The sequence below is a fragment of the Scyliorhinus torazame genome, chromosome 1 (genome assembly GCF_047496885.1).
Source record: "Scyliorhinus torazame isolate Kashiwa2021f chromosome 1, sScyTor2.1, whole genome shotgun sequence".
NCBI classification, from domain to species: Eukaryota; Metazoa; Chordata; class Chondrichthyes; order Carcharhiniformes; family Scyliorhinidae; genus Scyliorhinus; species Scyliorhinus torazame.
In genome coordinates, this window is record NC_092707.1 from 20115411 (window position 1) to 20143098 (window position 27688).

The 27688-nt window shown below is 45.9% G+C and overlaps 1 protein-coding gene across 1 annotated transcript in view; it reads left to right on the forward strand.

Moving 5' to 3' along the window:
* pi4kab (phosphatidylinositol 4-kinase, catalytic, alpha b) overlaps nucleotides 1-27688 on the forward strand; it is a 345324-nt gene that overhangs the window by 272443 nt on the left and 45193 nt on the right. Inside the window, exons 43-44 of the mRNA XM_072473986.1 lie at nucleotides 17441-17561; nucleotides 23732-23861. Coding sequence (XP_072330087.1) covers nucleotides 17441-17561; nucleotides 23732-23861 — 251 coding nt within the window. The remainder of the gene's footprint in view (nucleotides 1-17440; nucleotides 17562-23731; nucleotides 23862-27688) is intronic.

Sequence of the window (27688 nt, forward strand, 5' to 3'; positions counted from 1 at the left end):
AAACTTGCAGCTCTCTGGAAACACACAGACCATGCTTTTAAACTGAAACTAAAAACCTGCAAAATGGCTGACCGAAAGACCAGCCCCACCCACTCTCTGACATCACTGTTTTCTTAAAGGTACATTGCTTACACATCCATTTCTTAAAGGCACTCTTGCATGACGCGTCCCCCCAAGAAAAAAATATGAACCATCAGCTTCAAGATGGTTTCATTTTTCAATTTTGCACCATCCACTAAGAAATGTACACAGTAAATATACATTTTCATTTGAAGAAAACAACACACGCAAACAGGTATAATAATATAGTCCATTTTTCTTTGTTCTTCTTCCTCCAGTCTCTTTGAACAAAGTCTCTGCACGATCCATCCATTCCTCTACTCCTCTGCATTTCTCTTTAGAATCAGATACTTTAGTTCAATCTGATCACTGAGTCCCTTGCAATTCTTCAAAACAGGAACATTGGTGATCACAGCTTTCAGGCAGTCAAATGCCTGTTGAAAGTCCGCTGTCCATTGAAATCTTTTACGTTTCTTCAGCAATTCCATCAATGGAGTAACTACGCCACAAAACGTTTGCACAAATGTTCGATCAAATTCATTCATGCTAAGATATTGCATTATTTCCCTTTGTCTTGAGGATATCGGAAACTCCTCAGGGAAAGTGATTCGGGCTATTCCAAATTCACTTTCGGCTAGGTTCATCACCAAACCTGCCTCCTGAAGTCGATCGAAGAACTCCATGCGATGTTTTAAATGTTCTTTCCATGTCTGGAAGTTGGAAATAAAAGCAGATTGTCCCACTTTCTCCATGCAATCCCTCAAACATGGGATAGGATAAGAGTCTGTTCTTGTAACTGCATTCCCCTTTCTGTAGTCCACACACAACCGCTGGGTACCGTCTGGTTTAGGTACCATCACTATGGGTGAGCTCCAGTGGCTGCAACCCACTTCAATTATGCCATTCTTCAGCATACTCTCAATCTCTCTGTTAACCTGTGCCAATTTTAAAGGGTTAAGTCTATATGGATGTTGTTTGATTGGAACAGTGTTTCCCACATCTATATCAGATATAGCCATTTTAGTACTTCCCAATTTATCTCTACAGACTTGCCCATGCGATATCAATAACTCTTTCAGGTCAGTTTGTTTTTCCTCTGGAAGGTAATTTAACAATTCATCCCAATTTTTAAGAACATCCTCATTTTCCAATTTAATTTGAGGTATGTCAAATTCACAGTCATCTGGATTTGGTTTGTTACTTTGAGTTAGAATCATTAAAATCTCCTTTTTCTCTCCTTCCCTTTCAAAGTACCTTTTAAGCATATTCACATGACACACTCGATGAGTCTTCCTTCTTTCTGGTGTTTTTACCACATAATTCACCTCACTTAATTTCCTTTCAATCTGATAAGGTCCACAAAACCTAGCTTTTAAAGGTTCCCCTACCACTGGTAACAACACTAAAACTTTATCCCCACTGGCAAAATTACAAACTTTGGATTTCTTGTCCGCTACCCGTTTCATCACATTTTGTGCAACTTTCAAATGTTGTCTAGCCAATTCACCTGCTCTATTTAATCGTTCCCTAAAATTTGACACGTAATCCAATAATGTAATTTCCGATTGCTCACCCACCAATTTTTCCTTTATCAATTTAAGCGGTCATCTTACCTCATGACCAACAATTAGTTCAAAAGGACTAAATTTGGTAGACTCAATAGGTGCATCCCTAATTGCAAATAATACGAATAGAATTCCTTTATCCCAATCCTCTGAATAATCTTCACAATACGCCCTCAACATTGTCTTTAATGTCGGTCCCTGCGATTCTGGATGGTACGCAGTTGATTTAAATTGTTTTATTCCTAAGCTATCCATAACTTCTTTGAATAACTTTGAAGTAAAATTTGTTCCTTGATCCGATTGAATTTCTGTGGGTAGTCCATATCTAGTAAAGAATTTAAGTAACTCCTTCACAATCCTTTTAGCTGTAATATTACATACTGGAATAACCTCTGGAAACCTAGTAGACACATCCATTACAGTCCAAAGATATTGATTCCCACTTTTTGTTTTAGGAAGCGGTCCTACACAATTGATTAGGACCCTTGTAAAAGGTTCCTCAAATGCTGGAATGGGTATTAAGGGCGCTGGTTTTATCACTGCGTGAGGTTTCCCTATCACTTGACATGTGTGACATGATTGACAAAATTTAACTACATCTTTATGTAGTCCAGGCCAATAAAAATGTTTCTGGATTTTAGCTTGAGTTTTCCTTATTCCCAAATGACCTCCCACTGGTACCTCATGTACAACTCGCAACACCTCCTTTCTATACTCTACCAGCAATACTACTTGATGAACTTCTGCCCACTTTTCATCCGCCTGCATATGTACAGGTCTCCATTTTCCCATCAAGACATCACTTTTACGATAATAACACTCTGGTATACTCTCAGATTCCTCTTCCGTATATGCTTTCTGATATATCCGTTTTATTTCTACATCTTTCTGTTGTAACTCCGCCAATTTTCCTGAACTAAAAATATCCGCCTCATCCTCCACCTGTTCTTATTCTTTTTCAACCATCTGATCAAAAATCGTTTCTGACAATTGCACTTCAACTTCATCTTCACTCTTTGATTTCTCCTCTTGTCTTAACCTGTGACTTTGCAACCTTGTTACTACACAATCCGGAAAAATCCCAGGATATTCGTCCTTCAACACTTTCGTTGTCTGATTTTCCACAGGCTTATCAACCACAGTAGGCATGACTCCCACCTGCGATCCAGCTATATCATTACCCAAGATAAACTGTATTCCTGGACAAGCTAGTTTATCTATTACTCCTACTATCACTTCACCACTCTTCACTGGACTTTCCAACCTTACCTTATATAATGGAACGCTACTCCTCTCACCCTGAATTCCACATATCGCCACCTTTTCTGGCAACATTCTTCCCAAACTACATAATTCTTCATCTCTTACCATTAAAGATTGTCCAGCCCCTGTGTCTCTTAAAATTGTGACTTCTTTACCTGCTCCTCCTGATACACATGAGTAAACTTTACCCACACAAGTAAATTCTTTAAAGACATCTAGCACCTTCTTAACAATTACTTCTTGAACAGGCTGTACAATCATTTGCACCTCCTTCGCTCCTCTTGGGCTTTCCTTTACCACTCTAACAAACCCAACTGTCTTATCCTGTTCTACCACATCAGCCTTCCCAGTGCTTTTCTTCAACCACCAACACTGTGACTTTACATGGCCTAGTTTATTACAGTGAAAACATCTGAAACTTTTCATTTCCTTTCCACCCTCCTGGATTTATTTTTTAATCTGAGGTACATTCTCTTTATTGTCTCCCATCAGATCACCTTTACCTTTACCACTTGAGCATTTCTCATGTCCCCAGTTTCTATCCCTCACAGGCTGAAACTGATGTCGGAAACCAATCTTTGATTTATGAACTAATTCATAATCATCTGCCATTTCCGCTGCTAATCTCGCAGTTTTAACCCTCTGTTCTTCCACATGAGTTCTCACTACATCAGGAATTGAATTTTTAAACTCCTCCAAAAGTATAATTTCTCTGAGAGCTTCATACGTTTGGTCTATTTTCAAAGCCCTTATCCACCTATCAAAATTACTCTGTTTGAGCCTTTCAAACTCCATGTATGTTTGACCAAATTCTTTCCTTAAATTTCTAAACCTTTGTCTGTAAGCTTCAGGCACTAGCTCATATGCACTTAAGATGGATTTCTTCACCTCCTCATACGTTCCAGATACCTCCTCCGGTAGTGATGCAAACATTTCACTAGCTCTACCTATCAGCTTTGTTTGAATCAGTAACACCCACATGTCCTGTGGCCATTTCATTTGTTTAGCTACCTTCTCAAATGAAATGAAAAAGGCTTCCACTTCGTTCTCGTCAAACCTTGGCAATGCTTGGACATATTTAAATAGATTCCCACCAAGCCTCCGACTATGACACTCTTTCTCACTAACCTCATCACTATCATCCAACTGTACGTTTCCCTTTACGTCTGCCAATTTTAACTGATTGTCATATTTCATGACCATTTTCTGAAGTTCAAACTCCCTCTCTTTATCTTTTTGTTCTGCTAGGGCTATTCTTTCTTTTCTCCTTTCTTCTCTCTCCTTTTCTTTTTCCTCTCTCTTTCTCTTTTTTTTTCTCTCTCTCTTTCTCTTTCCTCTCTCTCAATCTCGTATTCCAGCCGCTTTAATTCTTTCTGATGTTCCATTTGTTTAATTTGCAACTGAATTTAGGCAGTCTCCAATGAGTCAAACTCTATCTCAGGCAACTTCATCTACACACTTAGTTACCTCCTCAAAGAATTCAATCAAATTTGTGAGGCAAGACTTACCCTTCACGAATCCGTGTTGACGATCCTGGATTAAGCTGCTTCTTTCCAAATGGTCATAAATCCTATCCTTCAGGACCTTTTCCATTAACTTACCAACCACTGAAGTAAGACTAACCGGCCTATAATTACCAAGGTCATTCCTATTCCCTTTCTTGAACAGAGGAACAACATTCGCCACTCTCCAGTCCTCTGGCACTATCCCCGTGGACAGTGAGGACCCAAAGATTAAAGCCAAAGGCTCTGCAATCTCATCCCTTGCCTCCCAAAAATCCTAGGATATATCCCATCTGGCCCAGGGGACTTGTCGACGCTAAGATTTTTCAAAATTGCTAATACATCCTTCCTCAGAACATCTACCTCCTCCAGCCTACCCGCCTGTATCACACTCTCATCCACAAAAACATGGCCCCTCTCCTTGGTGAACACTGAAGAAAAGTCTTCATTCAACACCTCTCCTATCTCTTCTGACTCCATGCACAAGTTCCCACTACTGTCCTTGACTGGCCTTAACCTCACCCTTGTCATTCTTTTATTTCTCACATAAGAGTAAAAAGCCTTCGGGGTTTCCTTGATCCGACCCGGCAAGGACTTCTCATGCCTCTTCCTAGCTCTCCTAAGCCCTTTTCTTAGCTCATTCCTTGCTACCTTGTAACCCTCAAGCGACCCAACTGAACCTTGTTTTCTCATCCTTACATACGCTTCCTTTTTCCTCTTGACAAGACATTCAACCTCTTTTGTGAACCATGGTTCCCTCACACGGCCATTTCCTCCCTGTCTGACAGGGACATACATATCAAGGACACGCAGTATTTGTTCCTTGAACAAGCTGGGCAGCACGGTAGCATTGTGGATAGCACAATTGCTTCACAGCTCCAGGGTCCCAGGTTCGATTCCGGCTTGGGTCACTGCCTGTGTGGAGTCTGCACATCCTCCCCGTGTGTGCATGGGTTTCCTCCGGGTGCTCCGCTTTCCTCCGACAGTCCAAAGTTGTGCAGGATAGGTGGATTGGCCATGATAAATTGCCCTTAGTGTCCAAAATTGCCCTTAGTGTTGGGTGGGGTTACTGGGTTATGGGGATAGGGTGGAGGTGTTGACCTTGGGTAGGGTGCTCTTTCCAAAAGCCGGTGCAGACTCGATGGGCCGAATGGCCTCCTTCTGCACTGTAAATTCTATGACTATGACTAAGCTCCACTTTTCATTTGTGCCTTTCCCTGACAGTTTCTGTTCCTATCTTATGCTCCCTAATTCTTGCCTAATCGCATCATAATTACCCCTACCCCAATTATACACCTTGCCATGCCGTATGGACCTATCCCTCTCCAATGCAATAGTGAAAGACACCGAATTGTGGTCACTATCTCCAAAGTGCTCTCCCACAAACAAATCTAACACTTGGCCCGGTTCATTACCCAGTACCAAATCCAATGTTGACCCACCTCTTGTCGGCCTATCCACATATTGTGTCAGGAAACGCTCCTGCACACACTGTACAAAAACTGCCCCATCTGAACTGTTCGACCTATAGAGGTTCCAATCAATATTTGGAAAGTTAAAGTCACCCATGACAACTACCCTGAGACCTCCAACCTATCCATAATCTGTTTTGCAATTTCTTCCTCCACATCTCTATTACATCTTTATTGGGGGCCAACAGAAAACTCCTAACAATGTGACCGCCCCTTTCCTATTTCTAACTTCAGCCCATATTACCTCAGCAGGCAGATCCCCTCGAACTGCCTGTCTGCAGCTGTTAAACTATCCTTGATTAACAATGCTACTCCTTCACCTCTTTTACCACCTTCCCTACTCTTACTGAAACATCTATACCCCGGAACTTCCAACAACCATTCCTGTCCCTGTTCTAACCATGTCTCCATAATGGCCACAACATCGTATTCCCAAGTACCAATCCACGCTCCAAGTTCACCTACCTTATTCCGGATGCTCCTTGCATTGAAGTAGACACACTTCAACCCACCTTTCTGTCTGCCGGTACACTCCTGAGACCTTGATACCCTCCTCAGTACTTCACTACTCTCAACACTGGCTTCTGGACTACAGCTCGTTTTCCCATCCCCCTGACAAATTAGTTCCACCTTCCCCAGAATGTGCTCCAATTATCCATGTAACTGAAGCCCTCCCTCCTACACCATCCCTGCAGCCACGTGTTTATCTGCACTCTCCCGGCTCCTCAACTTGCTAGCACGTGGCACCGGCAACAAACCAGAGATGACAACATGGTTTGTCCTGGCTCTCAGCTTCCACCCTAGCTCCCTAAATTCCCGTTTTAAATCCCCGTCCCTTCTCTTACCTATGTCGTTGGTACTGATGTGTACCATGACTTGCGACTGTTCCCCCTCCCCCTTAAGGATTCTGAAAACACGGTCCGAGACGTCACGGACCCTGGCACCCGGGAGGCAACAGACCATCTGTGAGTCTCTTTCGTTGTCACACGTCTATCTGTCCCTCTAACTATTGAGTCCCCAATAACTATTGCTCTCCTGCTCTCCCTCCTTCCCTTCTGAACCACAGGGACGGACTCAGTGCTGGAGATCCGTTCACCGTGGCTTACCCCTGGTAGGTCGTCCCCCTCAACAGAATCCAAAGCGGTATACTTGTTACTGAGGGGAACGACCACAGAGGATCCCTGCACTGACTGCTTCCTCCCAGCCCCTCTCGCCGTCACCCCGATTCTTCGGAGTAACTACATCCCTGAAGCTGCTACCTATGACAACCTCTGCCTCGCGAATGATTGAAAGTTCATCCAGCTCCAGTTCCCTAACGCGGTTTCTGAGGAGCTGAAGATGGGTGCACTTCCCACAGGTGAAATCAGCAGGAACACTGACGGCATCCCTCATTCTGCAGGAGGAACATTGCACTGCCTTCCCTGCCACCCCCCCTAGATAACTTGCGGATAAGAACAAGAAAAAGAAAGAAAGAAAGAGCTTACCTGATATTCACACAACCCCTTAGGTTAGAGGAGGTGGAAGGGTGGGGGACATGACAAGTGTAGTGTCTCGGGTTTAGGAACCGCCCAACTTAAATATAGGTAAAAATAAAACACTTAACCAGCAACCACTGCGCCCCGCACTATAACAGCAATCAGCTGTTATGGGCCCCGCAAACAATTTAAATCTTTACTACTTACCCAACAGTCACTCTGTCCTCACTCCAACCGGATTCAGCTGGAAACCCCCAACAGTAAGTTTAAAAAAAATTTACTCCCCTTCTCAGCAAGCACTCACTCAACAACCACTGCGCCCCACACGATAACAGCAATCCACCATCTAGTCTACCCGGTACAAACCTGTGCTTATTATAAATCGGGGTCCAAATCGATGCTCCCTTCTCTTATAGCTCCTCCATTGCCCCAGGTTCTCAGAGCCGCCGCTACCACCAAACATGTGGAGTATCGGGCCGGCGAGAACGGCAGAGGTGCTGTTACCAGTGCTCCCAGACTTGTGTCTTTACATGGCGCCACCTCCATCCACTCCCATGCCGACCCCTCCCCCACTACCCACTTCCTAATCATGGTTATAGTGGCCGCCCAGTCGTAGTTGCAGAAGTTTGGCAGCGCCAACCCACCCTCCCCGCGACTGCGCTCCAGCAACACTTTCTTCACTCGCATGGTTTTACCCGCCCACACAAAGCCCAAAATAATCTTATTCACTCGCTTGAAAAAGGCCTTAGAGATGAAGATGGGGAGGCACTGAAAGACAAACAGAAATCTGGGCAGGACCGTCATTTTCACGGTCTGTACCCTCCCCGCCAGTGATAGCGGGAGCATGTCTCATCTCTTAAAGTCCCCTTCCATTTGTTCTACAAACCGGGATAGGTTTAACTTGTGCAGTATCTCCCATCCCCGGGCCACCTGGATTCCCAGATATCGAAAGCTCTTCCCTACCATTCTAAGCGGCAGTTCTCGCAGTCTCTTCTCCTGTCCTCTTGCCTGGATTGCAAACATCTCGCTTTTCCCCACGTTCAATTTATACCCCGAAAAATTGCCAAACTCCCCCAAGATTCGCATTACTTCCCTCATCCCCTCCAGCGGGTCAGAAATGTACAAGAGGCTATTAACACCATGGCCAATGGCTCTAAGGCCAGAGCAAACAGTAGCGGGGAGAGGGGGCACCCTTGCCTCGTCCCTCGGTGTAGTACGCACACTCTACTGGTGCCTGATAGAGCAACCGTACCCAGTCAATGAAGTCCTCACCAAACCTAAACCTTCCCAGCGCCTCCCACAGGTAATTCCACTCCACCCGATCAAAAGCCTTCTCCGCATCCATCGCCACCACCACCTCCGCCTCTCCTTCTGAGGGCATCATAATAACATTGAGCAGCCTTCAAACATTGGCCTTGAGTTGCCTGCCCTTAGCAAATCCCGTCTGGTCTTCCCCTATCACCCCCGGGACACAGTCCTCTATCCTTATGGCCAGTATCTTAGCCAGCACTTTGGCATCCACATTCAGTAGAGAAATAGGCCTGTATGACCCGCATTGCTCCGGATCCTTCTCCCGTTTCAGGATCAATGAAATCGAAGCCTGCGACATTGTTGGGGTAGGACTCCCTTCTCTCTTGCTTTATTAAATGTCCTCACCAGCAGTGGGCTCAATATCTCTGAGAACCTCTTTAAAAATTCCACCAGGTAGCCGTCAGGCCCCGGGGCCTTGCCCGACTGCATGCCCTCCAGCCCCTTGATGATTTCCTCAATCTCAATTGGGGCTCCCAGCCCCTCCACCAGATCCTCATCTACCCTCGTGAACCTCAACTGATCCAGAAACTGCCTCATCCCCTCCACCCCAGCCGGAGGTTCAGACTCTTATAATTTACTATAGAAGTCCTTAAACACCTTGTTCACCCCCGCTTGGTCCAGGACAGTATTACAGTCTCTACTCTTTACTTTACCTATCTCCCTGCCCGCCTCTCTTTTCCTGAGCTGGTGCGCCAACGTTCTGCTTCCCTTTTCCCAGTACTCATAGACCGCCCCCGTTGCCTTCCTCAACTGTTCCACTGCTTTCCCTCTAAACAACAGCCCAAACACCACCTGTAACTTCCGCCGCTCCCTCAGTAGCCCCGTGTCCGGGGCCTCCGAGTATCTCCTGTCCACCTGGCGTATTTCCTCAACTAACCTGTCCCTCTCAGCCCATTCCACCTTTTCTCTATGGGCCCGTATCGCAATTAATTCCCCTCTGACTATTCCCTTCAAAACTTCCCAGACCGTCGCTGCAGAGACCTCCCCCGTATCATTTGTTTCCAGGTAGTTCTGGATGGACTTGTTCACCCGCCCACAGATCTCTTCGTCCGCTAACAACCCCACATCCAGTCTCCACAGCGGGCATTGCCCTCTCTCCACACTAACCCGTAGATCCACCCAGTGCGGGGCATGATCCAACACTGCGATTGCCGAGTACTCAGTATCCACCACCTTCGGTATTAGCGCCCTGCTCAGAACAAAAAAGCCGCTGCGTGAGTATACCTTGTGGACGTGTGAAAAAAAGGAAAACTCCTTCGTCCTCGGCCGTGCAAACCTCCATGGGCCTACTTCCCCCATCTGTTCCATAAAACCCTTCAATTCCTTTGCCGCAGCCGACCTCCACCCTAGATTTTGACCGGTCCAATTCCGGATCAATGACTGGCCATCAGCCTTTTTGGCCAGTCTCAAGCTCGTGCCCTCTGCTTCCTCGAGTCCCCAATCGGGCAGTTGCCATTCCCGACCTCCCATTTGTCCCCTAGTAACAGTTCCTCCCCTGTCAGCAAAGCAGCTCCTCCACCCCCCCCCCCCCCCCACCCCCCAGCAACAACACAGGTCCCTGCAAGGCAAAGCAACCTTTAACCATCCACACAGCCCATTATTTCGCATAGAGCTACTTAAATTTACACAATCCAGCACCACAAATCGCCGCAGCAGTGTTTCTCCAAGGCTTCAGTGTCTTTTATTTCGCCTCCAGCTTCATTTCTTTAATAAAGGTCCATACTTCATCTGGCGTTTCAAAGTAGAAGTTCCGTTCCTCATGTGTGACCCACAGACGGGCTGGGTACAGCATCTCGAACTTCACCTCCTTCTTAAAGAGGGTCGTCTTTGCCCGATTGAACCCAGCTCGCCTCTTGGCCAAATCCTCTCCTAGGTCCTGATAGATGCGCAACTCACAGTTCTCCACTTGCTGCTCCGTTCTTTCTTGGCCCACCGCAAAACTTGTTCCTTGTCCATGAAACGGTGAAAACGTACCACCATGGCCCTCGGTGACTCGTTTGCTCTGTGCTTCCTCGCGAGGGCTCTGTGCGCTCTGTCCAATTCCAGGGGCCGAGGGAACGCCCCAGCCCCCATCAACTTCTCCAACATGTCCGTCACATAGGCCCTCGCATCTGATCCCTCACTGCCTTCAGAGAGGCCGACAATTCTGAGATTCTGCCTCCTGGACCTATTCTCCAGCTCCTGCGGCTTCTCCTGCATTCTTTTCTGGCAGTCGTTCATCATCCCCACCTTGCTTTCCAGCACGGTTATATACTCCTCGTGCTCGGACAACTTTTGTTCCACCTCCTGGATTGCTCTCCCGTGGGTTTCCTGATTCTGAACCACTTGATCAATCAAAGCCTTAATCGGGCCCAGCGTGTCCTCCTTCAGCTTGGCGAAGCAATCCTGGAAAAACTTCACCAGCTGCTCCGTCGACCACTATGCCGTCTTCCCGCGGCCCTGCTGTCCCGCCATGCTTTCCTGCATTACCAGCTCTGCTCGCCTCTTCCTTATAGGACTTTATCGTCTCACACGGCCACTTCTCATCCAATTCTCCATACACCAGAGGGGGATTTCTCCTTACTGTCTCACTCTTCATCGATTTATCCCATAAAATCAGGGGGAAAAAAGGGAAAAGAGAATATGAATGCAAATTAGCGAGGAACATCATGGCTGACTGTAAAAGCTTCTTTACTTATGTGAAAAGGATATAATTAGCTGGGACAAATGTACGTACCAGTACAGGTGTGGACATAAGAATTTATAATGGGAAACGGCAGAAAAGCTAAACAGTTACTTTGCATCTGTCTCCACGGAAGAAGATACAGAAAATCTCCCACAAATACTAATCTACCAAGGGACTTGTGAAACTGAGGAACTAAAATAAATTAATATTAGTAAAGAGGTAGTACTCGAAGGTTAACTGGATTGAAGCTTGATAAATCCCCAGGACCAGATGAACTATGTCCCAGAGTGTTAAAAGTGGTGGCTATAGAGGTAGTGGATGCATTGGTGGTTACCTTTCAAAGTTCTATAGATTCTGGAAAGGCTCCTGCAGACTGGAAAGGAGCAAACCCCACTTTTTAAGAAATAAGAAAAGGGGGATCGGAGAACTACAGATCTGTTGACAATGTTAAAATGGATAATAAAGAATGTGGTAACTGGACATTTAGAAAAGAATGCTAAAATGTTGAGTCACGGAAAATCTTGTTTGACAAACTTGTTGGAGGGTTTTGAGGATATTACTTGTAGCACTGATAAAGGAGAACCAATGGCAGTGGCACAGTGGTTATCACTGCTGCCTCACAGCGCCAGGGTCCCAGGTTCAATTGCAGCCTCGGGTGACTGTGGACCACACTCTCCCCATGTCTGTGTGGGTTTCTCCCACGTGCTCCGGTTTCCTCCAAAGATGTGTAAATTAGGTTAAGGTTTTTTTCGGATATAATGCGGAAGTGAGTTTGGATGGAGTGCCCTTTTAGAGGGTCAGTTCAAACTCAATGAGCCAAATGGCATCCTTCTGCATTGTAGGGATTCTGTGTATGGATGTGGTGTATTTGGATTTTCAGAAGGATTTTGATATCCGTAAAGAAAATGAAAAATAATGAAAATTGCTTATTGTCACAAGTAGGCTTCAAATGAAGTTACTGTGAAAAGCCCCTAGTCGCCACATTCCAGCGCCTGTTCGGGGAGGCTGGTACCTGAATGAACCGTGCTGCTGGCCTGACTTGGTCTGCTTTAAAAGCCAGCGATTTAGCCCAGTGTGCTAAACCAGTGTGCTAAAAAGGTAGTACTGTGACAGTTGAGGAGTATTCTATCTAAGATCTTCCTGATTAGTTGAGGTTGTAAGCTACCAGACAAGGTCTTGTGAATATGTAAAGTAAGGCTCGCTATTTGGGAGTTCTAATTATAGTATCCACAATGTGCCTTGCGTTCACTACCTTTATGTACAGGATAGACTGTGACTTAGATTGCTATCTTTTCCTTAACTTCAACTAAATATTGCTAATTCTTGAGAGTCAGGCATGGGTAAGTAACCCTTCAGATAGCCTCCAAGGGTGAGAATATGATGAGTCTTAGTTAAATATCACTCTTATTTATTAAAATAGACACAGATTTGTATGGTAAAATATATACACAATTTATTTAAAGAAGAAAGGGTAATACAAGTGTTTTTGATAAATGATACAGTTCGACAAATACAGGATATGTGATGAGTTAGCCTGTGACCTCCCTAACTACATAATTGCTTAAGCTATAAACATCTCATACTTACATTGGACTAGTAGTCTCGGAGCTCGATACTCAATCAAGAGCAGAACTCTACGAGTCGAGATCGCAGCTTAGTCAAATAAACACCCAGCAATCTCCTAAACAGCTCTCCAAGCGAAACACTAACTTTCGGAGCCTGTGTTTAAACATTTATATCCTTTTCTTACTTAGGGAATTTGACTCCCCAGTTATTTCGAGACAAACAACAGTCTCTCTCTTGGTCGGCAAGACCTTGGTTTCTAGGGAGGTCCAGCAGGACACTTGTCCCTAAAGATACGAGGTTGATACCTCCGGTAGCTATCTCCAGAAAAACACCAGCCTCCCTTCTTGGCATCGTCTTTTGCCAAGCAGTAGCCCCCATAGTGGCCAGGCCACTCTACAAGTGATATCCTCCCTTAGTTGGCAGAGCTTATTTCCAGACAAGGCCACAAGTCTTAATGAGTTCACCGCATCTGGACTCTTACAAAGATAATGTCTGTGATACATATTAAAAACATTATTGCGATAAGTAATGGTTTACAAGGGATAATTGACTTCATCAGTCATCAGTTTTTAATATAGGATTAAATACATGATTTAATATAACATCAGCTCTGATCAGTTTTTAATATAGGTGGATATATGATTTAATATAAAATCAGTTCTGATCAGCCTTTAATATAGGTGGATACCGCCACAGTACTCGAAGGTTAACTGGACTGAAGGTTGATAAATCCCCAGGACCAGATGAACATTTTAAAATTGTATAGTTGGGTTAAGGTGTAAATTGTACACCCCTGTACTACACCCCTGTATGCTTCACCCGATGCCGGTGTTATGTACATTGTGTTACATTGTGTTACATTGTGTACCTTGTGTTGCCCTATTATGTATTTTTCTTTTATTTCCTTTTCTTTTCATGTACTTAATGATCTGTTGAGCTGCACGCAGAAAAATATTTTTCACTGTACCTTGATACACGTGACAAACAAAATCCAAATCCAAAATAAGGTCCCCCACAGAAGGTTAGAAAATAAAATAGAACGCATGGCACTGGTAGAAATATACTAGTATGGATTGAGATTTGGTCAACAGACAAAAAGAAGACTGTAGGAATAAATGGATCATTCTTAGGATGGCAGGCTGTTACTAGCAAGGATCAATGCTCAGTCCACAGTGTTTAGGAATATTGGCTTCTAAATATTGGGACTAGTTAAATGCGTGTGATTAGAAAGTGTTCTACTGAAATAATATATTTTTTTTGTACAAAGAATTCTGATCCATGGGGCCTTGGTAGTTTTAGCAGCCAGCATGTGAAATTGACGAAAGAATGTGTTTTTTAGTCTGGGCTAATGCACAGTGGTTTGCCTGAGGGAGTCAATGTGCTTAGCAGCATAAATTGTTTTCCAGCTTGGGAAACTAAGTTCATTGCTGAGTGGAGCCAAGGAAGGCAGAGATACATTTTGAAAGCATTAGAAAGGGAGTTGGTGGAGAAACTTTGGCGAGAGGAGTTGCCTTCTGATCTACCTGATGCTGAGTTCCCAACTCTCCCACAGTGAGATAGATTGAGGTCTGCTTTTCGTCTTGTTTAATGGGAAATTGTATAGTTGTGTTGAGGTGTAAATTGTAAGCTGTTCTTTTTGGGTGTGGAGATAAAAAGTATAATATTGTAGTTATAATAGGGTAGCACGGTAGTACAGTGGTTAGCACAATTGCTTCACAGCTCCAGGGTCCCAGGTTCGATTCCCTGCTTGGGTCACTGTCTGTGCGGAGTCTGCATGTTCTCCCCGTGCGTGCGTGGGTTTTCTCCGGGTGCTCCGGTTTCCTCCCACAGTCCAAAGATGTGCAGGTTAGGTGGATTGGCCATGATAAATTGCCCTTAGTGTTCAAAATTGCCCTTGGTGTTGGGTGGGGTTACTGGGTTATGGGGATAGGGTGGAGGTGTGGGCTTGGTAGGGTGCTCTTTCCAAGAACCGGTGCAGACTCGATGGGCTGAATGGCCTCCTTCTGCACTGTAAATTCTATGATATCTATAATAAAGTTTTGTTTTAAAAGTAACCAAGCCCTGTTTCTTCGTGCAATCACTCCTCGAGCGAATCATTCTTTTGCACAGTCTTTCAAGTAAACTAAAATGTTGCGGTACGGTCGAGTATCCTAGCCACTGTTGGCATCTGGTCTGGGATCGTAATAGCAGCTTTTCATAATTTATTTAAATTATTTGGATGTGGGAACCGATTGTTGTAAATGATGGCGATATTAATTGGGAAATGTTAAATTGTGGTTTAAATAGTAAGATATTGGACAGTGCAGTGGTTGGCATTGCTGCCTCACGGTGCCGAGGTCCCAGGTTCGATCCCGGCTCTGGGTCACTGTCCGTGTGGAGTTTGCACATTCTCCCTGTGTCTGCGTGGGTTTCGCCCCCACAACCTAAAGATGTGCAGGCTAGGTGGATTGGCCGCGCTAAATTGCCCCTTAATTGGAAAAATTAATTGGGCACCCTCAATTTTAAATAAATAAATAAATAGAGAGATGTTTTGATCTACTGATCTATGCATAAGGAGGGGCAGCACAGTGGCGCTGTGGTTAGCACTGCTGCCTATGGCGTTGAGGACCCAGGTTCGATCCCGGCCCCGAGTCACTGGCAGTGTGGAGTTCGCACATTCTCCTCTTGTCTGCGTGGGTTTCACCCCCACAACCCAAAGATGTGCATGTTAGGTGGATTGGCCACACTAAATTGCCCCTTAATTGGAAAAAATAATTGGGTACTCTAAATTTATAAAGAAAAATATTGTGCATAAGGAGATCATTTGGCTCATCTTGTTGCGAGAGCAGTTGAAAACTAAACCAATTGTGACCTGTCTCTCCATGGTTCTGCACCTTCACCTTTGAATCTTTGCCTGCTTTACCTTCAAAAGATGCAATTCCTAGAGTTCTATGGTTCTGCTGCCTCAACCACTCCCTGAAGCAAAAGTGTCTGTGCTCCAGCAACTCTCCTCATTCTCTTACTGTTTTAAATGTGTGACTTCTGTCACCGACCTCCCAACTATTCACTCTATCCAAACCCTTGATAATTTTAAAAACCTCCCTTGAATCTCCTCTTAGACTAGTCTGCTCCAGTTAAAGTAACCTCGCATGTTTTGTAGTTTGCTATATCTGGCTGTATTGACACTCTATGGTTTCTGTGGCTATACTATGTTTTGTGCAATGGGACACTTTGCTGATGCTTAATAAGCTGTATAGTTAGGCAAGGTGGCTTCCTCCGAACTGGTTAATGTCGATGGAAACAGCTCTGACTGACACAGTAAACTGCCTGAAATGCCTGTATTTTTCTCCTCAAATATTTAGCACTTCTATCCAGCACTTAAGAAATGATTAAATCACGCTGTCCCCCAAATACTGAGAAGACTTAAACACAGAAGGTGCATTCTTGTTTGTACAGGCTGCAGAAATTGGCCTGCGGGGGTTCTCTTCTGGAGAATTCTTGGGAGCCCAGCCAGAAGAGAGAGGGGATGCCAGCTGGAGCTACTTTTCAAATCACAGACATATTTAAAATAGTACCAGAAACCGCCAATCCTTCAAACTATTTTTTTAAATGAGCATTGATCTTCAGTTTTATATATATATATATATATATATATATATATATATATAAATAAATCCCTTATCCAAAATGCTTGGGGCAGAGTGTGTATCGGATTTTGGAATTTTTCAGATTTTGGAATATACTGCGCATGTGCGGAGCGCTGAAGAACAAAATGTGAATTTGGGGATTTTGGATAAGGGATGCTGAATGTGTGTGCGTGTGCGTGCGCGTGTGTGTGCGCGCGCGTGCGTGTATATATGATTTATTTATATATATCTTTTTAAAATCTTTGTCTCTGCTGCAAGGTTTTTTTGCATCATTATGCCTTGCAGAGTTCTCTTTATTGGAGTATCATCACAGCCATGCTGTTTTTTTACCTTTGGGGAAAGTGGTGGAAGGATTCCCAAGCTGACTATCAGCTCGTTGAACCATGTTGAACACTCGTTCCGTGGGCAACAAGTCCTGCCGTTGGATTCTAACCCGGAGCTTCAGGTCCAGTGATGGGGACGCCACCCACTTCACCACAAAGGCCTCGTTTGCAGAACTATCATAGATCATAGAATTTACAGTGCAGAAGGAGGCCATTCGGCCCATCGAGTTTTCACCAGCCCTTATAAAGAGCACACTACTCAAGCCCACGTATCTACCCTATCCCCTTAACCCACTGACCCCCCACTTAACCTTTTTGGACACTAAGGGCAATTTAGCATGGCCAATCCACCTAACCTGCACATCTTTGGACTGTGGGAGGAAACTGGAGTACGCGGAGGAAACCCACGCAGACACGGGGAGAACGTGCAGACTCCGCACAGACAGTGACCCAGCCAGGAATCGAACCTGGGACCCTGGAGATGCAAAGCAACTGTGCTAACCACTATGTTACCGGGCTGCCCGTTAACTATGAATAGCAATTACCACAATGGTATTTCATTTTTGTTTGCGAGCTCTATTAACCTGCTGTTTGTTTTTCAATATATTCTAGATGGGATATGTAAGAGAGTACATCTTGTGTGCAGCAGCCAAGTCACAGCTTTTAGGTCACCAATTTATTTGGAACATGAAAACCAATATTTACACAGATGAAGAAGGCAACCATAAGGATCGTAAGTATTAGGCTGTCGTACCGCACAAAGGACAAAGTCATTCACTCATTGTCCTGTTCCTCATCCGACTGTGACATTCTTCAATTTCTTCTTTTGTGCTTGTTTTTTGACAAAACTATTCTGGAGTTGTGCACATCAGTAACCTGGCCAGTATTTATTGTCCATCCCTAGTTTCCTTTGAGAAGGTGTTAATTAGATTTCTTGATTGAACTGTTGCCCAGACGTGGAATGTTTAAAAGCAAGACTGCTGAAATGTTCGCTTGCTAAATGATAAGTTTAGGAGACTAGCAGAGAACTTTGTTTAAACTCCGTAAAGACCAATAGCTTTGTTTTAAAAAAACAAACATTCAAACTTCCAGTGACTGACTGAAAGGATCACACGCAATATTCAACTTTTATGACTTTTACTGTAACAAATGAACTAAAAGAAAATCACAACTTAGCACTGTTTCAGCCTTTCAGTAGGTAATTCATACTTTAGAAAGATTTCCTATTAACTTCTAAGACAACCAAAAATTACCCTGCACAGTTATACTGTACCCTGAAGTGGATACATTATTCTCCAGGAACAAGTCCAAAATGATTCTTAGCTCCCAAAGGTTTAGTTCCTTTCTTTTGTTTTCCCAGCCGGGCAACTCCTAAACATTAAGAACTGGCTTACACTGTGGCAAATCAATTGGAGATGAAATGAAATTGAATTAAATTAAATTAAAATCGCTTATTGTCCCAAGGAGGCTTCAAATGAAGTTACTGTGAAAAGCCCCTAGTCGCCATTCTTCCTTCTAGCCAACCCTTGGCAAATCTTCCTCATTTAAATCCTCACAAACATGGTCTCTTCAATCTGTGTGAGAACTTAGACCCGCATTTGATTTGATTTATTGTCACATGTACCGAAGTACAGTGAAAAATATTTTCCTGCGGCCGAGGAACGTACACAGTACGTACATAGTAGACACAAGAATAATCGACAGAGAACATTGACAAATGGTACATCGACAAAGTGATTGGTTACAGTGCGAAACAAGGGGCCAAACAAAACAAATACATGAGCAGTGGTGATCAACACTTTCTCTGTTTCAGATCCTTAAGGTACAGAGCTCGCCGCCTCTGTCTTTTTTATTCTCTCTATCTTTTGCCACTATTTTGAACCTGCATTCACTGCAAGCACAAACAGCAACGTGGGCACAAAATATCGCCGGCGAAATCTCATGATTCTCCACTCCTGCCAATGACACAAATGAGTTTCCCTCCCAGGCAGGTCAGGAACCTCATTTCAATATATTTACATATAATTAACGGGCCTCCCCGCCATCTCGTTCCCCCCACATTAGGAAGAGTTTTACAACTGATGGGAACCAGACAAAGGGAACTGGCTGGGGGCACAAAGGTAAGTATAGCACCTGGGGGCGAGGAGGGACATTCCCGTGCAGTAGCCTGGCACCCTTGCACTGTCCACTTGCACCCTGACACTGCCCCTGGGCACAGCACCGTGGCACTGCCTGGAGGGGTTGGAGGGCAGGGGTGGAGGTGCGGTTGTGCGTGTGGGTGGTGTCCCCTGTTTATAGATTATCATAGAATTTACAGTGCAGAAGGAGGCCATTCGGCCCATCGAGTTTGCACCGGCTCTTGGAAAGGGGGGGTTTCTGTGGGGGGGGGGGAATCTCCATGTTGGGGGGGGTTGGTTCCACTGTTTTCTATGGGAAATCGGGGTGCCCTGTCCCGCTTTCACCAGTCCCACCCTGCCTGACGTCGTGAGCCACGCTTTCACCAGTCCCACCCTGCCTGATGTCGTGAGCCACGCTTTCACCGGTCCCACCCTGCCTGACGTCGTGAGCCACGCTTTCACCAGTCCCACCCTGCCTGATGTCGTGAGCCACGCTTTCACCGGTCCCACCCTGCCTGACGTCGTGAGCCACGCTTTCACCGGTCCCACCCTGCCTGACGTCGTGAGCCAAGCTTTCACCAGTCCCACCCTGCCTGACGTCGTGAGCCACGCTTTCACCGGTCCCACCCTGCCTGACGTCGTGAGCCACGCTTTCACCGGTCCCACCCTGCCTGACGTCGTGAGCCACGCTTTCACCGGTCCCACCCTGCCTGACGTCGTGAGCCACGCTTTCACCGGTCCCACCCTGCCTGACATCGTGAGCCACGCTTTCACCGGTCCCACCCTGCCTGACGTCGTGAGCCACGCTTTCACCGGTCCCACCCTGCCTGACGTCGTGAGCCACGCTTTCACCGGTCCCACCCTGCCTGACATCGTGAGCCACGCTTTCACCGGTCCCACCCTGCCTGACGTCGTGAGCCACGCTTTCACCAGTCCCACCCTGCCTGACGTCGTGAGCCACGCTTTCACCGGTCCCACCCTGCCTGACATCGTGAGCCACGCTTTCACCGGTCCCACCCTGCCTGACGTCGTGAGCCACGCTTTCGCCGGTCCCACCCTGCCTGACGTCGTGAGCCACGCTTTCGCCGGTCCCACCCTGCCTGACGTCGTGAACCACGCTTTCACCAGTCCCACCCTGCCTGACGTCGTGAACCACGCTTTCACCAGTCCCACCCTGCCTGACGTCGTGAGCCATGCTTTCACCGGTCCCACCCTGCCTGACATCGTGAGCCACGCTTTCACCGGTCCCACCCTGCCTGACGTCGTGAGCCACGCTTTCGCCGGTCCCACCCTGCCTGACGTCGTGAACCACGCTTTCACCAGTCCCACCCTGCCTGACGTCGTGAGCCACGCTTTCGCCGGTCCCACCCTGCCTGACGTCGTGAGCCACGCTTTCACCGGTCCCACCCTGCCTGACGTCGTGAGCCACGCTTTCACCGGTCCCACCCTGCCTGACGTCGTGAGCCACGCTTTCGCCGGTCCCACCCTGCCTGACGTCGTGAGCCACGCTTTCGCCGGTCCCACCCTGCCTGACGTCGTGAGCCACGCTTTCGCCGGTCCCACCCTGCCTGACATCGTGAGCCACGCTTTCACCGGTCCCACCCTGCCTGACGTCGTGAGCCACGCTTTCGCCGGTCCCACCCTGCCTGACGTCGTGAGCCACGCTTTCGCCGGTCCCACCCTGCCTGACGTCGTGAGCCACGCTTTCACCGGTCCCACCCTGCCTGACGTCGTGAGCCACGCTTTCACCGGTCCCACCCTGCCTGACATCGTGAACCACGCTTTCACCGGTCCCACCCTGCCTGACATCGTGAACCAAGCTTTCACCAGTCCCACCCTGCCTGACGTCGTGAGCCACGCTTTCGCCGGTCCCACCCTGCCTGACGTCGTGAACCACGCTTTCGCCGGTCCCACCCTGCCTGACGTCGTGAACCACGCTTTCGCCGGTCCCACCCTGCCTGACGTCGTGAACCACGCTTTCGCCACGCTTGCAGATGTTTTTCGACACAGATTGCTGGATTATCTGGTGAGAAAAGCCGGCCGTGCAGCCTGTGAGCTGAACGCTGGGTTTCTTGCTTGAGCCAGCACTCTGTGCCGATCGATCTGCCTGTGAGGTTCCGTGACATTTTGGGAAAACCTGCAACCCAACCCGACTAACGACTCTCAAACCCCATCTCCATGGCAACATGAGCCTTTCCAACATGAGCATTTACAAAACCTGACATCCCTGCCACCTCTTAACACATAGAATTGTAGTCTATCCACTGTCAGCACAGCTGCCCCTGTCATTAGTTTGCAGGTATAATAATGCGGTACCATCTTCCCAGTATAACGACCTGGCTCCCCTTTAACCTTTAGCTTTTAAACCACCCAAGCTTATTGCCAGGCAACGTTCCGAACAGGTCACATGACCCTCTTTATCCTAAATGAAAGATGCCATCCCAAAACATAATGATGTTATAAATTTCATATTTGTAACACCTTTTTATAGTCGTTATTCATTGAAGGGTTCAAATCCCCAGTGCTGCTTGGCAAAGCAGGCCCTGGAGTAAAGGCCGGAGGAGAAGCAGAAAGTGAGTTCATCCCCTGTAATGTGTTGCTTCAAATACCCAAACATTGATACGGCGCTGCATCAATCAAAAGCTGAGGTGCTGTCCTATGCCCTTAATGGTACAGATTCTCACCTTTTATCATTAATATTTGTTATGTTATGTCACTTTAGTAAGAGTTTGTTAATCAAGAATGGAGTGAAAATGTTGATGCTGTTTAGCCTTTATGATATATATGTCCTTGCACTCATTTAATATCTCAAATACGAAACAGACTGAGAAGGGCAGGTCTCTGACATCTATAAGGAACTCATGGGGTCAGAGGACACGCAGACTGAGGAGCTGAAGCGCAAGTGGGAAGAGGAGTTAGGAGGAGAGACAGAGGACGGTCTCTGGGCGGATGTGTTGAGTAGAGTCAACGCGTCCGCAACATGCGCCAGGCTCAGCCTGGTACAGTTTAAGGTCGTTCACCGGGCTCACATGACAGTCGCCCGGATGAGCAGGTTCTTTGGGGTAGAAGATAGGTGCACAAGGTGTGCGGGGGGGCCAGCAAACCATGTCCACATATTTTGGACATGCCCAAAGCTCAGGGGATTCTGGCAGGGGTTTGCAGATGTCATGTTCACGGTGTTAAAAACAAGGGTGGCACCGAGTCCGGAGGTGGCGATTTTCAGGGTGTCGGAAGATCCGGGAATCCAGGAGGAGAAAAAGGCTGACGTTCTGGCCTTTGCTTCCCTGGTAGCCCGGAGACGGATATTATTAGCTTGGAGGGACTCAAAGCCCCCGAAGTCGGAGACCTGGCTATCTGACATGGCTAGCTTTCTCTGTTTGGAGAAAATCAAGTTCGCCTTGAGAAGGTCACTGTTGGGGCTCGCCCGGAGGTGGCAATCGTTCGTCGACTTCTTTGCGGAAAATTAACCGTCAGCTTAAGGGGGGGGGGGGGTTAGTTTAGCTTCGAGTAGGGGACCTGTAAAGGTGGGACTTATAAGGGAGGAAGACGGCTTTTGCACTATGTTTATAAATTCATGTACATTGTTTATTTTGTCGTTGTTGTAAAACCAAAAATACCTCAATAAAATGCTTATTAAAAAAAATACGAAACAGACTGATCAAAAAAAGACTGTACTAATTATTATGCAAACGCACTAAGAAAGTTTGTAAATATCTAGAGCTGTTAAACTTCAAGGACACAATGCCAGTTGATTAGACCAATGACTTGCCACCTTTATTGGACACAAAGAAGCCAACTAATGAGATTTATTTGATTACCTGCATGCTAACTTTATACAGTCTCTTATAGAATCATCAAATTTACAGTCCAGAAGGAGGCCATTCAGCCCATCGAGTCTGCACCGGCTCTTAGAAAGAGCACCCTACTTTTTTTTTTCAGGAGGGAATTATTTAAGTTGAATGATAACCATATTCAGACTTTCACAACTGGTGCATTAAAATAATCAAATTGTTTTTTTATTTTTCCTCTGGGGTGATCTGGGCGACATGAATCCTATGCGGGTTAGGTAGATTTGCCATGATAAATTGCCCTTAGTGTCCAAAAAAATGAGGTGGGGTTACTGGGGCGAAAGTGGAGGTGTGGTCTTAAGAGCACCCTACTTAAGACCACACCTCCACTTAAGCCCCAGTAACCCCACCTCACCTTGGACACTAAGGGCAAGTTATCATGGCCAATCTACCTAACCCACATATCTTTGGACTGTGGGAGGAAACCGGAGCACCCGGAGGAAACCCACGCAGACACGGGGAGAACGCGCAGACTCCGCACAGACAGTGACTCAAGCCGGGAATCGAACCTGGGACCCTGGAGCTGTGAAGCAACTGTGCTACCCACTGTGCTACCATGCTGCCCTTATACTGCCTGGTGGGGTCGTAAAATTAAGACAAAAACTCTTTGCCCCCAATAGCATTTGACAATGAGAGGGTGTGTTCTGCACACGCTACTCTCTCAGCCTTCGGGCCAGTTGAAGAATGGTGTTTGACAGGGGTTTGGCAAAGCTGCATGATTTTATAGCTGTGAATGGGTTTACGATGCCAGCAGATTGAAGGGAGTGGCGAGATCAAAAAACAACAGTGGGAATGGTTTTCTGTTTGTGCATTATGCTTTACCTGCCTGCTACCCGATTAACTCTGGTAAATCTGATCTAGCTTCATCGGGATGGATGGAATAAGCCCCATTAGAAAGTTTGAATTGACTGGATGGTCTTTGTTTGTTTTGTTGGCAGCTGATATTGGCGAATTGCTGGAGCAACTGATCGAAGAGATCACCGGTTCGCTGTCAGGCCCGGCCAAGGACTTCTACCAGAGAGAGTATGACTTCTTCGACAAAATCACCAATGTTTCTGCTATCATCAAGTAAGACTGCACCCTTTCAAAAATACTCCGATTAAGAGTTTGAAATTTATGTCATGAATGGTGTGCTGTCAGTAAACATAGAGCACTTTAATTTCAAAGATCTTTGTGGAATTATTCATGTCCACATTTCATGTGTCCGTCAGCCAGGAGAGGTCAATGATCTTGCTTTAGGGTCTACCTAAAACTGCAAATAAAATGGACAGGGAAGCACATGCAAACTCCCTCTACGGTATTGCTTCCTCAAGTTCTGCCATGGTTTATGAGCGGTTGCAACCCCCCCGAAACTATTTCTTTAAAACTTCACCTCATTTGTCTATGCTTGATGCGCCCAAGAAGGACCCCACTATTCAATTAAATTGCATGTTCTGTTGTTTCAAATTCTTGATTTAATGAAAATCAGAGGCAATTATTGGAATCTATTTGGTGCCGGTTACTTTAACAATCACCCACCAGCCCTGTACTTCGCTGATCTACTCAATACACTGGTGTTAAAATTCTCATCCTTGTTTACCAATTCCACCATGGCCTCACCTCTCCCTACCTCTCTAATTCCCTCCAGCTTCACAACCCTCCCAAGATGCCTGCGCTCGCTCTTCCAGTTCTTTGCCCCATGAGTGTCACTGACTTTAATTGCTTCACCATCGGTGGATGGGCTTTCATTTAACAAGGCCTCAAAAGGTTCGGAATTCCCTCCCTCAGACTACACGCCTCTGTCTCTCTCTCTTTCTCTCTTCTCCTTCAAGGTGCTCCTTCAAATTTACCTGACCAAGCTATTGGTCATCTGCTGTAATATCTCTTGATAAAGGTCCATGTCAAATTTTGTTTGATACATAGAAGATAGGAGCAGGAGGAGGTATTTTGGACCTTTGAGCCTGCTCCGCCATTTATCACGATCATGGCTGATCATCCAACTTTGATAACACTTCCGTGAAGCACCTTTTGAGATGCTTTATTGCGTTAAAGGCACAATACAAACTGTTGTTTTGAATTTGATTATTAAACCTGTCTTATTTAAATTGGAGCGTCATCTAAAGTCTCTGAGGAGCAGTAGCCAATTCAGATTAAAGGAAACAACTATTACTTGAGAAATGTTGTTTGCATCATCGTTGAGTGTTACGATCGCAACCTCATCTTGTCGACGAGTGAAGTAAGGCGAGAGGACAGTCATGTGGAACATAAAGGACCAGCACAGACTAGTAGGGCTGAACGGCCTGTTTCCATGCTCTGCATAGCGGACCTAGAGAGAGAGAGGCCAATGTCCTACACGCCTCCAATCTCTGCTCTTGGAATGAATGCTCTTGGCTGCTATTGAAAAGACCATAATACATAGGAGCAGAATTAGGCCACTTGGTCCATCGAGTCTGCTCCGCCATTCAATCATGGCTGATATTTTCTCATCCCCACTCTCCTGCCTTCTCCCCATAACCCCTGATCCCCTTATTAATCAAGAACCTATCTATCTCCGCCTTAAAGACACTCAGTGATTTGGCCTCCACAGCCTTCTGCGGCAAAGAGTTCCACAGATTCACCACCCTCTGGCTGAAGAAATTCCTCCTCATCTCTGTTTTAAAGGATCGTCCCTTTAGTCTGAGATGGTGTCCTCTGGTTGTAGATTTTCCTACAAGTGGAAAGATCCTCTCCACGTCCACTCTATCCAGGCCTCGCCGTATCATGTAAGTTTCAATAAGATCCCCCCTCACCCTTCTAAATTCCAACGAGTACAGACCCAGAGTTCCCAACCGTTCCTCATGCGACAAGCACTTCATTCCAGGGATCATTCTTGTGAACCTCCTCTGGACCCTTCCCAAGGCCAGCACATCCTTCCTTAGATACGGGGCCCAAAACTGCTCACAATACTCCAAATGGGGTCTGACCAGAGCCTTATACAGCCTCAGAAGTACATCCCTGGTCTTGTATTCTCGCCCTCTTGACATGAATGCTAACATTGCATTTGCCTTCCTAACTGCCGACTGAACCTGCACATTAACCTGAAGAGAATCATGAACAAGGACTCCCAAGTCCCTTTTTGCTTCTGCTTTCCTAAGCATTTCCCGATTTAGAAAATAGTCTATGCCTAAATTCCTCCTTCCAAAGTGCATAATCTCACACTTTTCGACATTGTATTTTATTTGCCACTTCATTGCCCACTCTCCTAGCTTGGCCAAATCCTTCTGCAGCCCCCTTGCTTCCTCAATACTACCTGCCTCTCTACCATGAAGACTGATGCAAAGTAATGAAAACATGAGGTGCTGCTGTTGAATGGAATGTCAGGTACCTGCTACTGATGCAGTATTCACAGTTTAAACAGGTGGTAAGCTTCCCTGGATCTACACCCATGATTCTTTCCAGCAGGTTTCGCTACATTTTTCTCTGCTGGTTATAATTTCTCTGCATTTTTGGTGGCCTGAGTATTTGTCATGAGCCTAATAGTCAGCTCTTTAAAGCTTGCACTCGAGACAGCAAATAATGTAAAACAATAGCAAAGTTACAAGCTAAACACGAGCACTCCAATAGCTCAGCAAGTTTATTCAGTGAACAGGTGAGCTGTGTAGGCCAGAACCACCACCCCAAGTTCACCCCCCCTGTCTGTCCACTGTTCCATTGGCATAAATACATAAGCTCTAACTCTCAAACCTTGTTCACCTATCAGCCCTGTGCTTGCTGACTTAAGTTGGCCCCTGGCCCACCTCCATTTTAAAATTCTCTTCCTCGTTTTCAAATCCCTCCATGGTCTTGCCCCTCTCTATCTCTGTAACTTCCTGCTACCCTCTGAGATCTCCGCACTCTCCTCCATTCCGGATTTTAATCCACCATTGGTGTCTTTAACTGCTTAATAATAACAATAATCTTTACTCCCACAAGTAGGCTTGATTCCTGTACTCTGGAATTTCCTCCCTCAATCTGTCCCCTCCGTTACCTCTCTCTCTCCTCCTTTAAGATGCTTTTTAAAACCCATCCCTTTGACCAAGCTTTTAGTCACCTGTCCGAATATCGCCGTAAACGTCTGAGAACACACACAAACAGATTCCAAAAACAGCTTCTTCCCCGCTTATCAGACTCCTAAACGACTCACTTATGGACTGATCTGATTGATGTTACACTCCTGTATGCTTCACCTGATGCCGGTGTCTGTGTATTTACATTGTGGACCTTGTTTTGCCCTATTACGTATTTTCTTTTCATGTACTAAATGATCACGCAGAAAAATACTTTTCACTGTACCCCGGTATACGTGACATTAAACAAATCCAATCCAATCCAATCCGATCCAGTGTCCAGTTTTATTTGATGTTCCTGTGAAGCGCCTGGGGGCATTTTACTACATTAAAGGTGTTATTATATAAACGCAAGTTGGTATTTGTTGGCAACGGTTTCTAGGAGCAGCTGTCAGTTCAATTCCTCCTCCAAGCACAAAATAAATACAGTCTAGTTCAATGTGACAGCATATTAAATAATGCTAGGTTTGATTAACTATGATAAGTGGCTAATGGTGTGCCTCAGGGATCAGTGTGGGGACCGCAATTGTTTACAATTTACATAGATAATCTGGAGTTGGGGACCAAGTGTAATGTGTTAAAGTTCGCAGATGACGCGAAGGTGAGTGGTAGAGCCGAGTGTGCAGAGGACACAAAGTCTGCACAGGGATATAGATAGTTTAAGAGAATGGGCAAGAGTCAGGCAGATGGAGTACAATGTTGATAAATGTGAGGCCATCCATTTTGGTAGGAATAACAGCAAAATGGGCTATTATTTAAATGGTACAAAATGCAGCACGCTGCTGTGCAGAGGGACCTGGGTGTCCTTGTGCATGAATCTCAAAAAGTTGA